This window comes from Brassica napus, chromosome A4 (assembly GCF_020379485.1).
Source record: "Brassica napus cultivar Da-Ae chromosome A4, Da-Ae, whole genome shotgun sequence".
NCBI classification, from domain to species: Eukaryota; Viridiplantae; Streptophyta; class Magnoliopsida; order Brassicales; family Brassicaceae; genus Brassica; species Brassica napus.
The window spans coordinates 9,945,467-9,958,593 of record NC_063437.1 but is presented as its reverse complement, the minus strand read 5'-3'; the positions used below and the strand labels follow the sequence as shown (position 1 = coordinate 9,958,593).

The 13,127-nt window shown below is 35.4% G+C and overlaps 3 protein-coding genes and 1 long non-coding RNA gene across 6 annotated transcripts; 1 reads left to right on the top strand and 3 right to left on the bottom strand.

The window, feature by feature from the left end:
• LOC106446128 (ferredoxin-thioredoxin reductase catalytic chain, chloroplastic) lies at positions 1–1,952 on the bottom strand. The gene is made up of 6 exons (XM_013887810.3): positions 1,684–1,952; positions 1,477–1,589; positions 981–1,030; positions 828–899; positions 357–417; positions 1–214 (listed from the first exon to the last, which is right to left on the bottom strand). Exons 1-6 carry the CDS (start codon positions 1,772–1,774, stop codon positions 170–172), a joined length of 432 nt encoding a protein of 143 aa, XP_013743264.1. The 5' UTR covers positions 1,775–1,952; the 3' UTR covers positions 1–169.
• Positions 1,953–3,995: 2,043 nt separating this feature from the next.
• LOC106448305 (heat stress transcription factor A-4a-like) lies at positions 3,996–4,397 on the bottom strand. The gene has a single exon (XM_013890209.1). It carries the CDS (start codon positions 4,395–4,397, stop codon positions 3,996–3,998), a length of 402 nt encoding a protein of 133 aa, XP_013745663.1.
• A 1,616-nt stretch (positions 4,398–6,013) lies between these two features.
• LOC106446127 (protein CREG1-like) lies at positions 6,014–8,321 on the bottom strand. The gene is made up of 6 exons (XM_013887809.3): positions 7,730–8,321; positions 7,177–7,212; positions 6,743–6,941; positions 6,571–6,649; positions 6,379–6,496; positions 6,014–6,255 (listed from the first exon to the last, which is right to left on the bottom strand). The coding sequence occupies exons 1-6, from the start codon at positions 7,897–7,899 to the stop codon at positions 6,234–6,236; spliced, it is 624 nt and encodes a 207-aa protein (XP_013743263.1). The 5' UTR covers positions 7,900–8,321; the 3' UTR covers positions 6,014–6,233.
• Positions 8,322–9,999: 1,678 nt separating this feature from the next.
• LOC125607925 lies at positions 10,000–12,564 on the top strand. Of its 3 annotated transcripts, XR_007338992.1 has the most exons (7): positions 10,000–10,560; positions 10,647–10,982; positions 11,068–11,136; positions 11,487–11,558; positions 11,645–11,706; positions 11,825–11,982; positions 12,231–12,564. It is a non-coding gene; the product is annotated as an uncharacterized LOC125607925 (long non-coding RNA). The 3 variants fall into 3 exon arrangements; XR_007338993.1 differs by having other exon boundaries at positions 10,000–10,492; positions 11,645–12,564; XR_007338991.1 differs by having other exon boundaries at positions 11,645–12,564.
• Positions 12,565–13,127: the final 563 nt, after the last annotated feature.

Sequence of the window (13,127 nt, the reverse complement as noted above, 5' to 3'; positions counted from 1 at the left end):
TATAGTCAGATCCTTTTATATCATTTGTAATCATTTGCAAAAACAAGATCATACTAAAGTATTTATCTGACAAGGAAAATAGTTGTACAGAAGAACGAAGAAGAAGAAGATGATGAGGGTATCAATGTACAGGCTGCATTTGGTGATACGTTTCTCTCTGAATCAGTTCTCACATGTGAGCTGTTGTTTCTTTGATTTCATCTGACGTAATAGTCTGCACCAAACAATTGAAGAGAAAAGCATCACATCTCAATACTTATAAGTTGCTTCAAACCATTAATAGTATGCTTGTAATGGAAACATAATCTCAAGCTTTCAACTAGGGAAGTTTATTGATTTGAGGGAGGGTTGGTTACCTGATCTTTCCCAGCGAAATCATTGTCAGGAGTTAAGAAAAGCATACAATGGCACTCCTTCCTGATCCACAAATTATAAAAAAATTCAGTACACGAGTATTTTCAGAACATATAATTAACATATGCTTATTTAAACAGTTTATGAGAGAGCTAAGGGTTTTTTTTTTTGGTTTGACAATTATTGCCAATTATGGGGTAAATCAAATTCAAACCTCTACTTGCCCAGCAATCTGGCATTTGTAACCTCTATGGAAACTATAACGTGCGTATGCTTCTGAACACTATCCAATTACTAACCACAAACAAGTAGGAGACAGTCCAGCTTATAACATATAACCGGTGTTACCATAAACAAGCAGGAGACAGTCCAGCTTATAACATATAACCGGTGTTACCAAATGGACCATCTATGATCATTATATAAACACACACAGAATGCTTGTGCAGGAGGCAAATGGAGCTACTTCTTACCTCTCTCTCATAGGAACACAAGGACAGTTCCAAAAGCCCTGTCCAACCTCAGCAGCTTTATCATCATAATGTCTACACCAAAAAAATAACAAATATCAGACTTTGTTGACTTGATACACAAAATTACAAATGCTCTTAAAAAGTAAAGATGACCTGCAAGGACAAAGCGGTGCACCATACGAATCTTTATGCTCAGCCAAACCCTGTTCCCAGAAATAGCCACTTCATTAGTTAAGAGCTAGATGTCTAAATGTTCACATGCATCGACCAATCTATTCTACAACTAGAAGGAAGACTTAGCCCACTTGGTCAGTTAAACACTAGAACTCAAGAAGTTGTTCACAATTAAAAGAAGAAAACTCAGCAACTTAAGCACTAGATTTCAAGATCAGCACATGAACTAACTCAGTTGCTTCTCCAAGTAGTTCATAATCAACGCATAAAAGATAGAAACTTTAGACGAAAACAACCACGTATTCAAGATTTCAAATCCAAGAAAACAACGCTAAATCTTCTTCTGGCAAGTCATTATATACAAGTAGAAAGACGCAATCACATAATCTTTGAACAAAGAAGAGTTACATATTATTCATTACTCAGAACAATTCCACCCGAAAGTTGGAAACTTTTTAAGGTTAAATTAACAAACCTTGATGACGACAGAGGTAACACCTTTGTCAACACAGAAGTAAGTCCCTGAGCGACGAGCGTACTGCTCCGAGAACTTCCTCATAATCTCCACTGATTTCTCCGATGGTTCCGCTGCAAAATTAAACCCCACAAACAACAACAGCAACAAGATGATGATGAATCCAAGAAGACTGAATCAAACTGGGGATTGAAGAGAGTATTTTACATTTGGCTTGGATTACAAATCGCGAAGTTCTGGGAGAGACAAGTGGCGCAGAAACGAAGCCGAAGCTACACGAAACAGCTTGGGGATTCATTGAGAAAGTTTGAGTCTTTCAAGATCAAAAGCTTAAGTTTTTTTCTTCTTCTTGAAATCTGATTCTTTTATCTCTTTAGATCGAGTTAAGATTTTTTTTTATGTGGGTGCTTTCAGATATTTTTTGCCACTCGTTACCAGAGACCAATGGTCGCCACACACTTGACTTACCTCCTTTGCCCACAAAAACTCTGACTGGGTTAGAGAGACTCTTAATCATTGATTATAATCAAACCGGAAATAACCAGAGCTTCGGTTAACACCTGGATATTTGATTTCTTAGGTTCGTTTCGGTTGGCTTTTTTAGCCTTTTCTATGGAGCTAGCTTCTGGAGGGCTCTGGATTACCAACGACACATTTTTCCTCTTTTTTTTTTTTTTTTTCTAACACAAGCAACCACAGGATATTTGTAACAAAAGAATACGTATGAAATACCTAAAAGAATAATGAATGTTGTACTAAAAAAATTGAAACTAAAGAATAATAAAGAAAAATACGTATGAAATTCCACGGTTGAAAACTCTAAGGCTTCAAAACTGCATGAAACTCATGGAATTGCCAGAGCTAGCTTCAGGTGCAGTCACTCACTCTTTCTAACTGCAGGAACCTCAGATCATTGGTTGATTCTGGAAGTTACTGTTTGCTTGAGCTTTGCCTTGACAACTGCAACAATGTTGAGTCATTGTCGGATCAGCTTATTCATTTCACCAAGTTGATATATTTAGATCTCAGCAGCCATGATTTTGAGACATTGCCATCAAGCATCTCTGATCTTACCTCATTGGTAACTCTCTGTCTCAATAACTGCAAAAAACTCAAATCAGTGGAAGTTCTTCCAAAGAGCCTCCAGTTCCTCCATGCAAATGGCTGTGGTTCCCTCGAAGCTGATGCTTTAGATAATTATTATGAGAGAATAAACAAAATGGTGAACATTTTGCTTTTTATACCCCCATCTCTAATATGGCTTATCTGGTCCCTTTATATATCATCTTTTTCTTTTATAGGTACCACCAGCACAGCCGCAGAGTGGCTGCTTCCAAGAAACCGAGTTTCTGAGTCACTAGCGTGATCACCAAGCAACGAAGAGTCGCCTGCCCAAGTTCCAAATCTGTTCATATTTATTTTCATTCTTAAATGCCATGCTTATGCTTGATCTTTTCCTTTTACTCCTGCGTCTTTACCATGTGAACAGCATGGTGCAGCGCTTTTTCCCTTGCAGGGGACTTTGCTTCCTTGTCAAATCTCTATTCTAAGAACAACTTAAATTCTTGTATCAGCTCAATAGAATTTATGATCCATGAGTTTGATGCAGAGATTATGATAATAAAGCTGCTGAGGTTGGACCAGGCTTTTGAAATTTCCCATGAGTCAGTATTAGAAAGATATGAGAAATCATTTGATCTGTGTCGCTGCAAAAGCATTTTGTGTGTGTGTGTGTGTGTCTGGGTTATGTCGAACTATATGTATATGAGTTCCTTTGAGAAACACCGGTACACTTTCTATAAACATAGCCAAAGAATTGAATTTGGATTGTGGTAATCTATAAATAGTTGTATATTCATCATGTCCAAAAGAAAAGTAATAAAAAGGCAGGGCTATATATAAACAACAGTCAATTTACAGAAGAAGTAATCACACTTTTATTGTGTTACCAGTATACAAGTTTCTTGTTGGTAAACCGACGTTACAGTCATTTAGAGAAACACAGAAGCAAACCTGGTTCTGGCAAGACAAAGGCAGCGAGAGACAAGAAGAAATATGCATCGCATCATAATAGGGTAGAAGTGAGAAAACATAGCATTGCAACAAAACCACAGGTTGATTAATATACCCACCTAACTTGCAATTATTACATCAAAATATAGAACAAGACGTTACAAAACATATACTGTTTCTAAAATAAAATTCACAATTTAAAAAACAAAAATCACAAATTTTCGTTGCAAGAAAAGATGAATATTTGATCAAATCCTTAAACTTTGCATGGATTAAAAATATCAAAAATTTCAAATTTCATTCGAACATGGACAAACTTACAGCACAAGTAAGAGACAGCTCTCTACTTGATCAAACCACAAACTTAGAACAAGAGGTTACGAAACTTATACTGCTGTTTCTGGATATTAAAAGAAAAACAGAAATTCAGTTACAATTAAGAAAAGAAGAAAACTTTTGATCAGATCCGTACGTAAACTTTGTAAGAGATTCTCTCTACACGTAGATTATGGAAAGAGATGCTCAACTTTGAGAGAAGAAGAAGCTTTCTTGGCTTTGAACCTACACTTGATGGCTTTGATTTGAGCATCAAACCTCTCGGACAAAGCCTTGACCATCTTCGTCTTCTTCGTCACAAGGCCTCTCGTAAAATCATCATGTTCAAACTCCAATTCCCCAAAACCCTTGAGGACACTTCGAAAGCCATGTGAGCGAAGTTTTGCGATAAACTCCGTTAAGTTTCTGCCCAACAGTACTCCAACAGATGATTTCGTAAGAATGTCTCTGCGAAGCTTTTTCAAGTCCCAAACCACGAAAATATTAGGGCTGCTTTTGCTCCACGAGATGATGGGATCCGACGAACGATCGTCCACAATCTTATATAACTGGATGTAGAACGAAGATATCATCCTTCTTATATAGTTATCGGTGGTGGTAGTAAAACCCTAAATTTGATGACGAAGACGGTAACAGAAGCAAACCCTAAACCTCTTCTGAGATAGAGACAGAGATATCAAACTCAAACGAGTGAAGGAGAGAGTAAAGAAAGGAAACTTTGTGATTAGCTCTTTGGGAGGGGAAGCTGTTATTATTATATAGTGTGATTGATTTCAATGATCATGTCATTTTAATTTCCATTTTTCTGTTTTAAGCAATTTGACGGTCAGGATGTGATCAGATGAATTTCAACGGTCATCTGATTAAATTTCCTTTTTTTTTTCTGTTTGGACGGTCTAAATGTGTGATTCGACGAATTTCAATGGTTTCACTTTAACATAGATTTTGCAATGGGCCATAGCATCTACATTTTGTTGCGTTTCTATCTCAAAAAAAAAAGGGAAAATTGCTAAAAGAGAACAAAAAAACAAGGTTGTTGTCCCCTTGGTATAAAACCAACATGAAGTTGTCTCAATAGTATAATTTTTCTCATAATCCCAAAACTATCCCTATATTTAATCTAATTAAACACAATTTAAAAGTTAATTTGAATTTAAAAAAGAAGTTAATGGAAAAAATGAAAAAAAATTGAAAGGCAATCGAAAAAAAAAAAAACGGTATAGATATGCATCATAGAGAACAAGAGTTTGTGAGAAGAATCAAAAGAAAAACTATGGGAAAACCATAGATTGATGAAGAAGAGAAGGGAGAATCATTTTTTCTTTAATTTTTTCAAGTAAAATCGACCATAACACGTTTTAGGAAGTTAGAATATTTTTAGGAGATTTTTATAATATTTCCTTAACTGAAATTTCATTAATTTTCGCAAAAAATCAGGTATTCTTATCCGTAGAAGGCGACTTCTAAAAGTTTAGAAGAATGATAAAAAATTTGAATACATTTTCTACTTTGAGTAGACGTAAGAGTACATTGTAGAAAACACATTCCCTAAAATTTAGAATACTTTATAAACGTAGAAGATGCATTCGGAAGGAAAGTGGATACCTTTACGATTAGTAGAATGCACATTCCTCTTTTTTAGAAATTTAGTAAATAGTAAAATGGACGTTCTAAAAGAAGTAGATGAACGTGTTTATTTTAGAAATTGTTTTCTACTATACTATTTTATGTTGAAGACGCATTCTACTTTTAGTAGAACGTATCTTAAAAATCTTATTTACCAAGTTTTTGAACAAAACAAAATTACCAGCTTGTGTATATGGATGTTTTATTAATTGTTTATATTTTTAATAATTTTTTTGATTCTCAAAATTATTTATTTCATTAGTTTTCAGAAATACAAAGGGTAAAAAAGAGAAAAAATGGACAAAACTAGTTTTATACCAAAGGGATAACAACCTGGTTTTTTTATTCTCTTTTGGCAATTTTCCCAAAAAAAAATGACAACGTTTCATAACCGCCGATCAAGTGCACTTCGCCAAAACACAGTATGATGACATATGAAGAGCACAAAACCATTAATAACTAGAGATCGTTCCTTCACGAACTCGAAACTTAAACAGAAACTTATAACAAATCACATGACACAAAAATAATCACATGCCAAAGAAAAACTATAAGAATCAAAGAGAAGAAACTTGTAAATTTTATTCACAGCAATATATTTGTATATACTGTACTTTCTTGAATTTGGTTTGTGGTAAGTTATGAATACTTTTATATTCATCATGTCCACATAAAAGTAATTGAAAGGCTATGAACAACAGTCATTTACAGAAGAGTTGAACACACTTTTAATGTGTTACCAATATACAAGTTTCATGATATGCTTCTTCTTCACCTTTTGCTCAGCTCCAGACGACTTTGGTCCTGAAAAAACATTAAAAACTATGAGCTCCAAGTGCTAAAACAAAACCGCATTCTAAAATCTCATAGTTCGGTTTCTCAGAGATTACCGATGTTTTCAAAAAGGGTTCACGTATTAGTACTTACTCCTTGTAACGAAGGTATTCATCTACAGTGATGGATTTAGCTCCACCGTACCAGTTTATCAGAAATATATTCATTATCTCCAGTTTGAAGACACTGAACTCATGTCCCTTGGGCCAATCTACAACACAAAGAAAACCGATGAATACAATTTTCATGAATCTGAAGCTGAAACAGCTTTAGAGAAACGTCTACCCATCATCTCTGGATGCTTAGTGAAGAGAGCTTTTTTGGCTACTTTCTCTTCCTCAGATCCTTCATCCAGTTGCAACAACTGAGACATTATATGAGATACAGAACCGAAGCATAAGTAAATAAAAAAAAACAAGTTTGTAGTTTGATAAGAAAAAAAATCGAAGTTTTATACCTTTCCGGTGAGGGTTAGTTTAGAACAAGTAGGGTCCATAGGATCTCTTTTGCAAGTTCCAATGGGAGATTCACTGATTGCGAATGAAGCCCTCGAGTCTTTTAATGCGTTTCTTGTGGTTGGATCAAGCATTGTCAAGTAAAAGTATGGTATACCCTTGCCTTTCCCCGGCAGACCATCACTATATGACACAACATTCCTGCCAAAAACAAAGTTTGAAAGAGATCAATATCTTAATTATATGTTATACCACTGGCTATAACATATATGACACATCGATGAGAAGACATATATCACCGATCAATGGATTAAGATTTGAAAATCAAGTCGAATGTCGCATGTTTCGAAGTCCAAAACCACAAAGAATATGATACCTATTTACAGAACAAGAAAAATAAACACATTGGGATTTGATTCATGAAGACAAAGATTACCCGAAAGGTGCTCCATCATGCTCAATGGACAATGTGCTGCAACAAGAACAAAATCACCAAAACCAATTAGTAAACCACCATTGCTAGACTCACAAACACCAACACATACATTTGCAACAAATTTTATAACACCCACTCTTGCAACGATTATAATAACAACAAACACTTTTACTCATACATACAAATCTAACGAAACTCAACTAGTAAGATCTCTGACTGTGGTCTGAAGTCAACCCAATCTTATCAATGATTGGATCATAACTTGACTTTGAATTTCGGTTTCAATTTCAAGTGATAATTGAAGTGATAAGATCTTTTGTACCAAAACCCAAATCATTTCTCAATCTCAATTTTTGCAAGGATCACGCAAAAGCAAAACTCAGCACTTTAACAACATTCTGCTAAAAAGGCAACCAACTTTCTGTAATAATATGCCCCAAAAAGCTTCTACTCGATAATTGAGAGAGACCCAGATCAATCAACTAAAAGCCCAATACTTAAAGAAGCTCAAGAATCATGTTCTGGAGAGAAGAGTTTGCTCAGAGTTAGATACCTGAGAACACCCCAAATGTTCTGAGAGACGAGCCAACGAGCGCTTGCGGCTATATCGTGCCTATCAGGCTTGGCGATTCTCAAAATCCGAGAACAAGAAGCATGTTCAAGAACGGTCAATAAGAGAAAGAAGAAGATGATGAGTTGACGAAGTCGAACTTGAAGTTCCATGCTTTTTTTTTTTTGAGTTTGGGGATGGATGATGACAGAAACGAATTGAGAAAAGAAATAGGAAGAGAGAAATGTCAACTTCACGACCAGACCAGACTCATCCCCAAGATGGGTTTCACTTTTTATAATTGAGTCTTATCTTTGGATTTCTTATCTTCTTTAGTTCTTTGGAGTATCTCATTTGGACAAGTTTTCTTTCTTACTTTTGTCCTTATAAGCGAAACAGAGGAACTTATACAACAAACATCAAACAGAGATTTCTATATTAAATTGATCAAAGCTGTTCGTCATTCTCAAGAATCTACATCATGAGACCCAAAACGTAACGAGAATATGCTCAAGTGCAAAAGACCATGAACTAATACACATGAAGATCTCATTATCAGAACCGAGAATTAACAAACTAAACATGCAACGCGACCAAGAATGAACACAATCTGAGACATGCAAAATTGAGGATTTCAAAATTAAAATCTAAATTTTGGAGCTTTACCTTTCGATTAAACTAGGCGCCAACCGAGGAGTTTGTTTGTAGAGGAGAGCCGCCGATTTCCTCAGTCAAGGAGAGCCACAGAGATTCTCCGATTCTCAGAGCCACCGAGATTCTTCTTCGAGCAACGCCACCGAGGTTCTTCATCGGAGATTGGTCGTCGACGAAATCCGCCGACGATTCTTCGGCTACGAAAGCCACCGCTGAGATTCTCCCACGATCAGACCACCGAGACTCTTTCTGGCGGAATCCACCGACTTCTTCGTCGCCTTCGACTTTTGTTTTCCTCTCAAAATCACAAACTATCCCAACACGTGGCCCAGAAGAGACGTTCCTTCCACCCCCTAATTAGGGTCCGTCCCTTAACTAAATGGCAATTTATCTTTTTTTTTAATTCCCAATTCCCTTAACAGACCCAGTTAAGAGACCCCAATGCACATGCTCTTATGTAAAACAGAAAGGGAAAAAAAGCAGTTTCCTTATCTAGAAAGCAAATGTTTGAACTTCAATTCCCATACGACATTTGATTTGTGTTTTTTTTATTAAATAAGAATGCTTTAGAATTGCCTGAAACTGAATAATCAATCAACGGGATACGTTATTACTTTTGGTGATACATCGAAGGTTTTACATCTTTTGGACAAAATGCAAAGCAAAGTTCTTTGGCGCTTGGAGTATCTTTCTCTCGCCAACAAACGCTCTTATATCGATCTATTAACTTGTTGCAGCACCAACAGTCTTGATGCAATGAGTAGAGTGTGCATTCGGTGTGGATACAAGAGGGGTGTTCGATCTTGCTCACTGTCCCTGCGTCTCTACCTACACATTTATTTGAAACACAAACCAAAACTTTGTCGATAGAAAATTTTAAAACAAAATAGACATTATTAGATATGAGAAAAGATCTCTACTATCTTTACATTCACGCAGAGCGAAGAGTGAGATCATGACTATGCAGATTAGACCTATATGTGATGATTTCATGGTTTGCCTGTATTGAAAGGATGTGTTATGCTTCTTCTTGTCTTATTGAGTTTTTGTAATTTTTAATGGATTTTGATTTACATAAACCAATAATTTGATATTTTTGAGATAAAAGAACAATAATAATTTGAGATAAATAATATTTTTTCCAAGATTTTCGTCAATGGTCAAATATCTCGGTCAACTTTCTATCTCTGTTAAGCAATTTAATTTTAGTGAAATTATTTTTAATGCATTTTTATATGAGAAGAGAAACATTGTTGAAGATAATAAAACTGCAAATGTACTAAAATATGCAACTCTAGTAATCTCCATGCATGTACATCGGTGACTATGCTTTTAAAGCATATCCACTAAGAGATATTCTATGAGTGTCTTATCAATAAAAATAAAAATTGAGAAATAAAAAAATGGAAAATAATTTTTGGAAAAACATTTAAAAACATTCATAACAAATATTTGGTTGAACTTTATTTTTTTAATTTTTTTGAAACATAACTTTCATTAGAACTTAAGCATTCATGCTGCTACGCTAACAAGAGTTAGTCATAATTCACTACATTCATTTTTTTTTTTGGTGGGCAATTCACTACAATCATTACAATAACAATTTAAAGTATCTATACTATACTAAAAGTTAAATAAGCTCAAAGCTCAGGGCATCCACGTAAGCATATAAAATCAACCACTAAGAAAGTTTGATTTTGCCACCTCACATGAGCTTTATCTGCAGAATTGAGAAAAAAAGTTATCACGGCCCAGCTTCCTAAACCCGTATCTCTTTGATCGACTCTTTGTCTTCAACGTCCAGGTTCTGTGTAAGCGACTCTTCTACTTCATCTTCTATCTCTGTAACCCCCTCATGATCAATCAATAATACTCTTTCATCTGGTTTAGTTCTACCCTCCCGTTCATTCTCATCATATATAAATCGTTTCATCATTGAAACTACTTTTTATCTCCCTCAAATTCTCCGGATCATCAAATCAATTCTTAACTTCTCCACCAGAAGTTCAACAGACAAACTCTAGCAGCCACGGGGTTATTTAGAGATTAAGACAATTCCCCAGATTCTCTACTAAAATCGGTTTATCGCGGGCGAATTTGAAGTTTCAAAAGGTCAGCCTTCTTCCATCAACACATACTCCTTCTCGATTCTAAAGCTATTTCGTTCTTAAATGATTCTGGTAAGCAAGAAATCTCTCTCTCTCTCTCTCTCTCTCTCTCTCTTTTTTTTTACTGGTTGAATCGTTTCAATGATGGTGATTCACAGGATACAGGGCCAGAACCATAACCAAAGACTCCTTCAGATCTTACTTTGTCGGGCAGATCTTCCGAGCATCTCACGGTTTCGCCTATTCTTGCTTGGCTCAACGGCGGAGATTGGAGCATGGTGAATCGAAAGTGGTTCAGGCAGGACGACGTGTTTGGCTTAAAGCTCCGATGAGGCGATGAAAAAAACTCGCTGCTCACAGTATAATCAATAACCAAAGCGAGTATAACATTACGCATGTTGACCATATCAGTTCAAAATAATTGCTTTGATTTATGACGATTCAGAAGTCCAAAGAGAAGGTGTTGAAGGATTCAATGAAACCATCACAGAACAGTAAGAAAATGGATAAGTTTCTGATAAAAACTCTGTCTGAATCGAGCATAAAGCTAAATATCTTTATGATTTTATGATGTAACAGGTTCTGCTTATGTCTCTGAAAGCTGGAGTCGAACTGAATCTGACCGCATCTTCACACATCTTCTTAACGGTACCATTTCTCTTCAAACTTGCGTTATAGATATTAGCTGGCTCCGAGTATTGTGTAACTATGTTATATTACTGGTTGCGACTGTTTGTTCTGTAATGAATCGATGAAACTCTGTTATGTCTTATTTGCAAGTTGCGTGAGATTTAGGAACTTAGCTCTAATTAATAAAGCTACTCCATGTGCTGTTGATCTGTTGAACATCTGATAGCTTACTCGCATTGTATATATCTTGAAAGCCTTAGAGAGATGATCTCAAATCATACAGTCTATACTATGTGTAAATGCATAGAGAAATTACTCACTTTGTTATCTTAGTAGCCTATGAAACGTGTTGTAAACCTTTTCTGCAGATGGGTACAATACAACAGATCAACAAGGCAAACCGTGGTCACCTTACTCCCCATGAGTTGAAAGAATGACAAGTTAGATTCTAAGGAACAATTACATCTACCTTTTTCTGTTTAGAGAGAACCAATGAGTTTAGCTTCTTTTTTTTTCCTTCTTGCAGCCAGACTAGGGAATGCAAGACAGGCAATCCAGAAAATTCTCACAGATTCTGTAATGAGACATGTAGAGAAACAAACTTGGCTTCTCTAATCATTTCAGAAATCAATGTTTGGTTCAGATTTTCTGGAGCATGTTGATGTTGATGATGTCTCACCAAAATCTAACACATCTCTTTGAGCAGGTTTTGTCTGATCTGTGACTGAGACTTACCAGAAAGCTCTCATGAAGCAATGTAACCTTAACACGTTGAAGATGTTGAATGAGGCTAAGAGATTGGTGGTTCTGGTGTTTGCTTCTCAGATTGTTTTTAAAGATGCGCTTGGATCACACCCAAGTTTGGTAAAAAAAAATTAAGTTTGGAATTTAGTGTTTGAATGTGAACTGAAATCTTGGGTGTGCTTTGTGAGCAGACATGTTTCTATGGAACAATGATCCTATGGCAATGGTCTTATATATGAGAACTGGATAGATCATCAATCTTTTCATATGCTATCGCTAACCTCTAAAAATTTATTTCAAATAAATTATTATTCAATCTTTTTATATTTGCATCAAATAATTTGCTCTTTTATTTCTCTCTGTTTCAGGCAATAGCTTTGATTGGAGAGACTGGAAGCAGGAAATCTATAATGTAATTGCAATGTGCAGAGTTTTCACGATTTTGATCACGTCAGCAAAACTGGAACCGATTTGTTCAATGAAACCATCGTAACAAACATTACTTGTGGAGGAGGATAAGCTTCTGAATCTGCATCTGAGCTATCTAATGCTCATGGCTTTTTAGTGGACTACAACATGTATCTTTAACGGCACTTGAAGCAATGCGCAGCTTTAATTTCCAGATTCATACTACACATGAATGATATGTATTAAGTGTTGCAAGCATATGTTACAATGATATGTGAAAAAGGAGTTCAATTATCATGTTGGCAAAAGTAAAGAGTAGGAATAAGAAACAATTGTTAAAGATCCTAAAGTGGTTCTCCTGGATGGTTTCAAATATAGCCATCATATTAAAACTTACACATAAGTAAAAAGTCAAATTAGTAGTTTCAAATACACCCATGGAATATATGTAATCCTTTATATACTAAAACGCAAGTCGTCTGACGAATCAGATTTTGACACATGGATCCTATTATATATTTTTAAAATTACAAAATTATGTATAAAATAATAAAAGCAAAATAAAATAAAGTGAAGAGTAACACGATCTTTAACAATCGAATCCAATCCAGTAATCTCTTCTTGCCCACTCTCCACGATCACCATTCATATCAAATTCTTATAACTACCTTCAATCCATCATTTATATTTCAGCGATGTCATTCTATGTTCTCTCTTACTCAAATCCACACAACGTTTCTTCTCCAAGATAAATTGGTATTTGGAGTGCTTCACATTAATTTATTTTTTAATTATAATAGAGCATATCGAAACTTTTTTTTTTTGGTCAAAAGAGCATATCGAATCTATTATATACA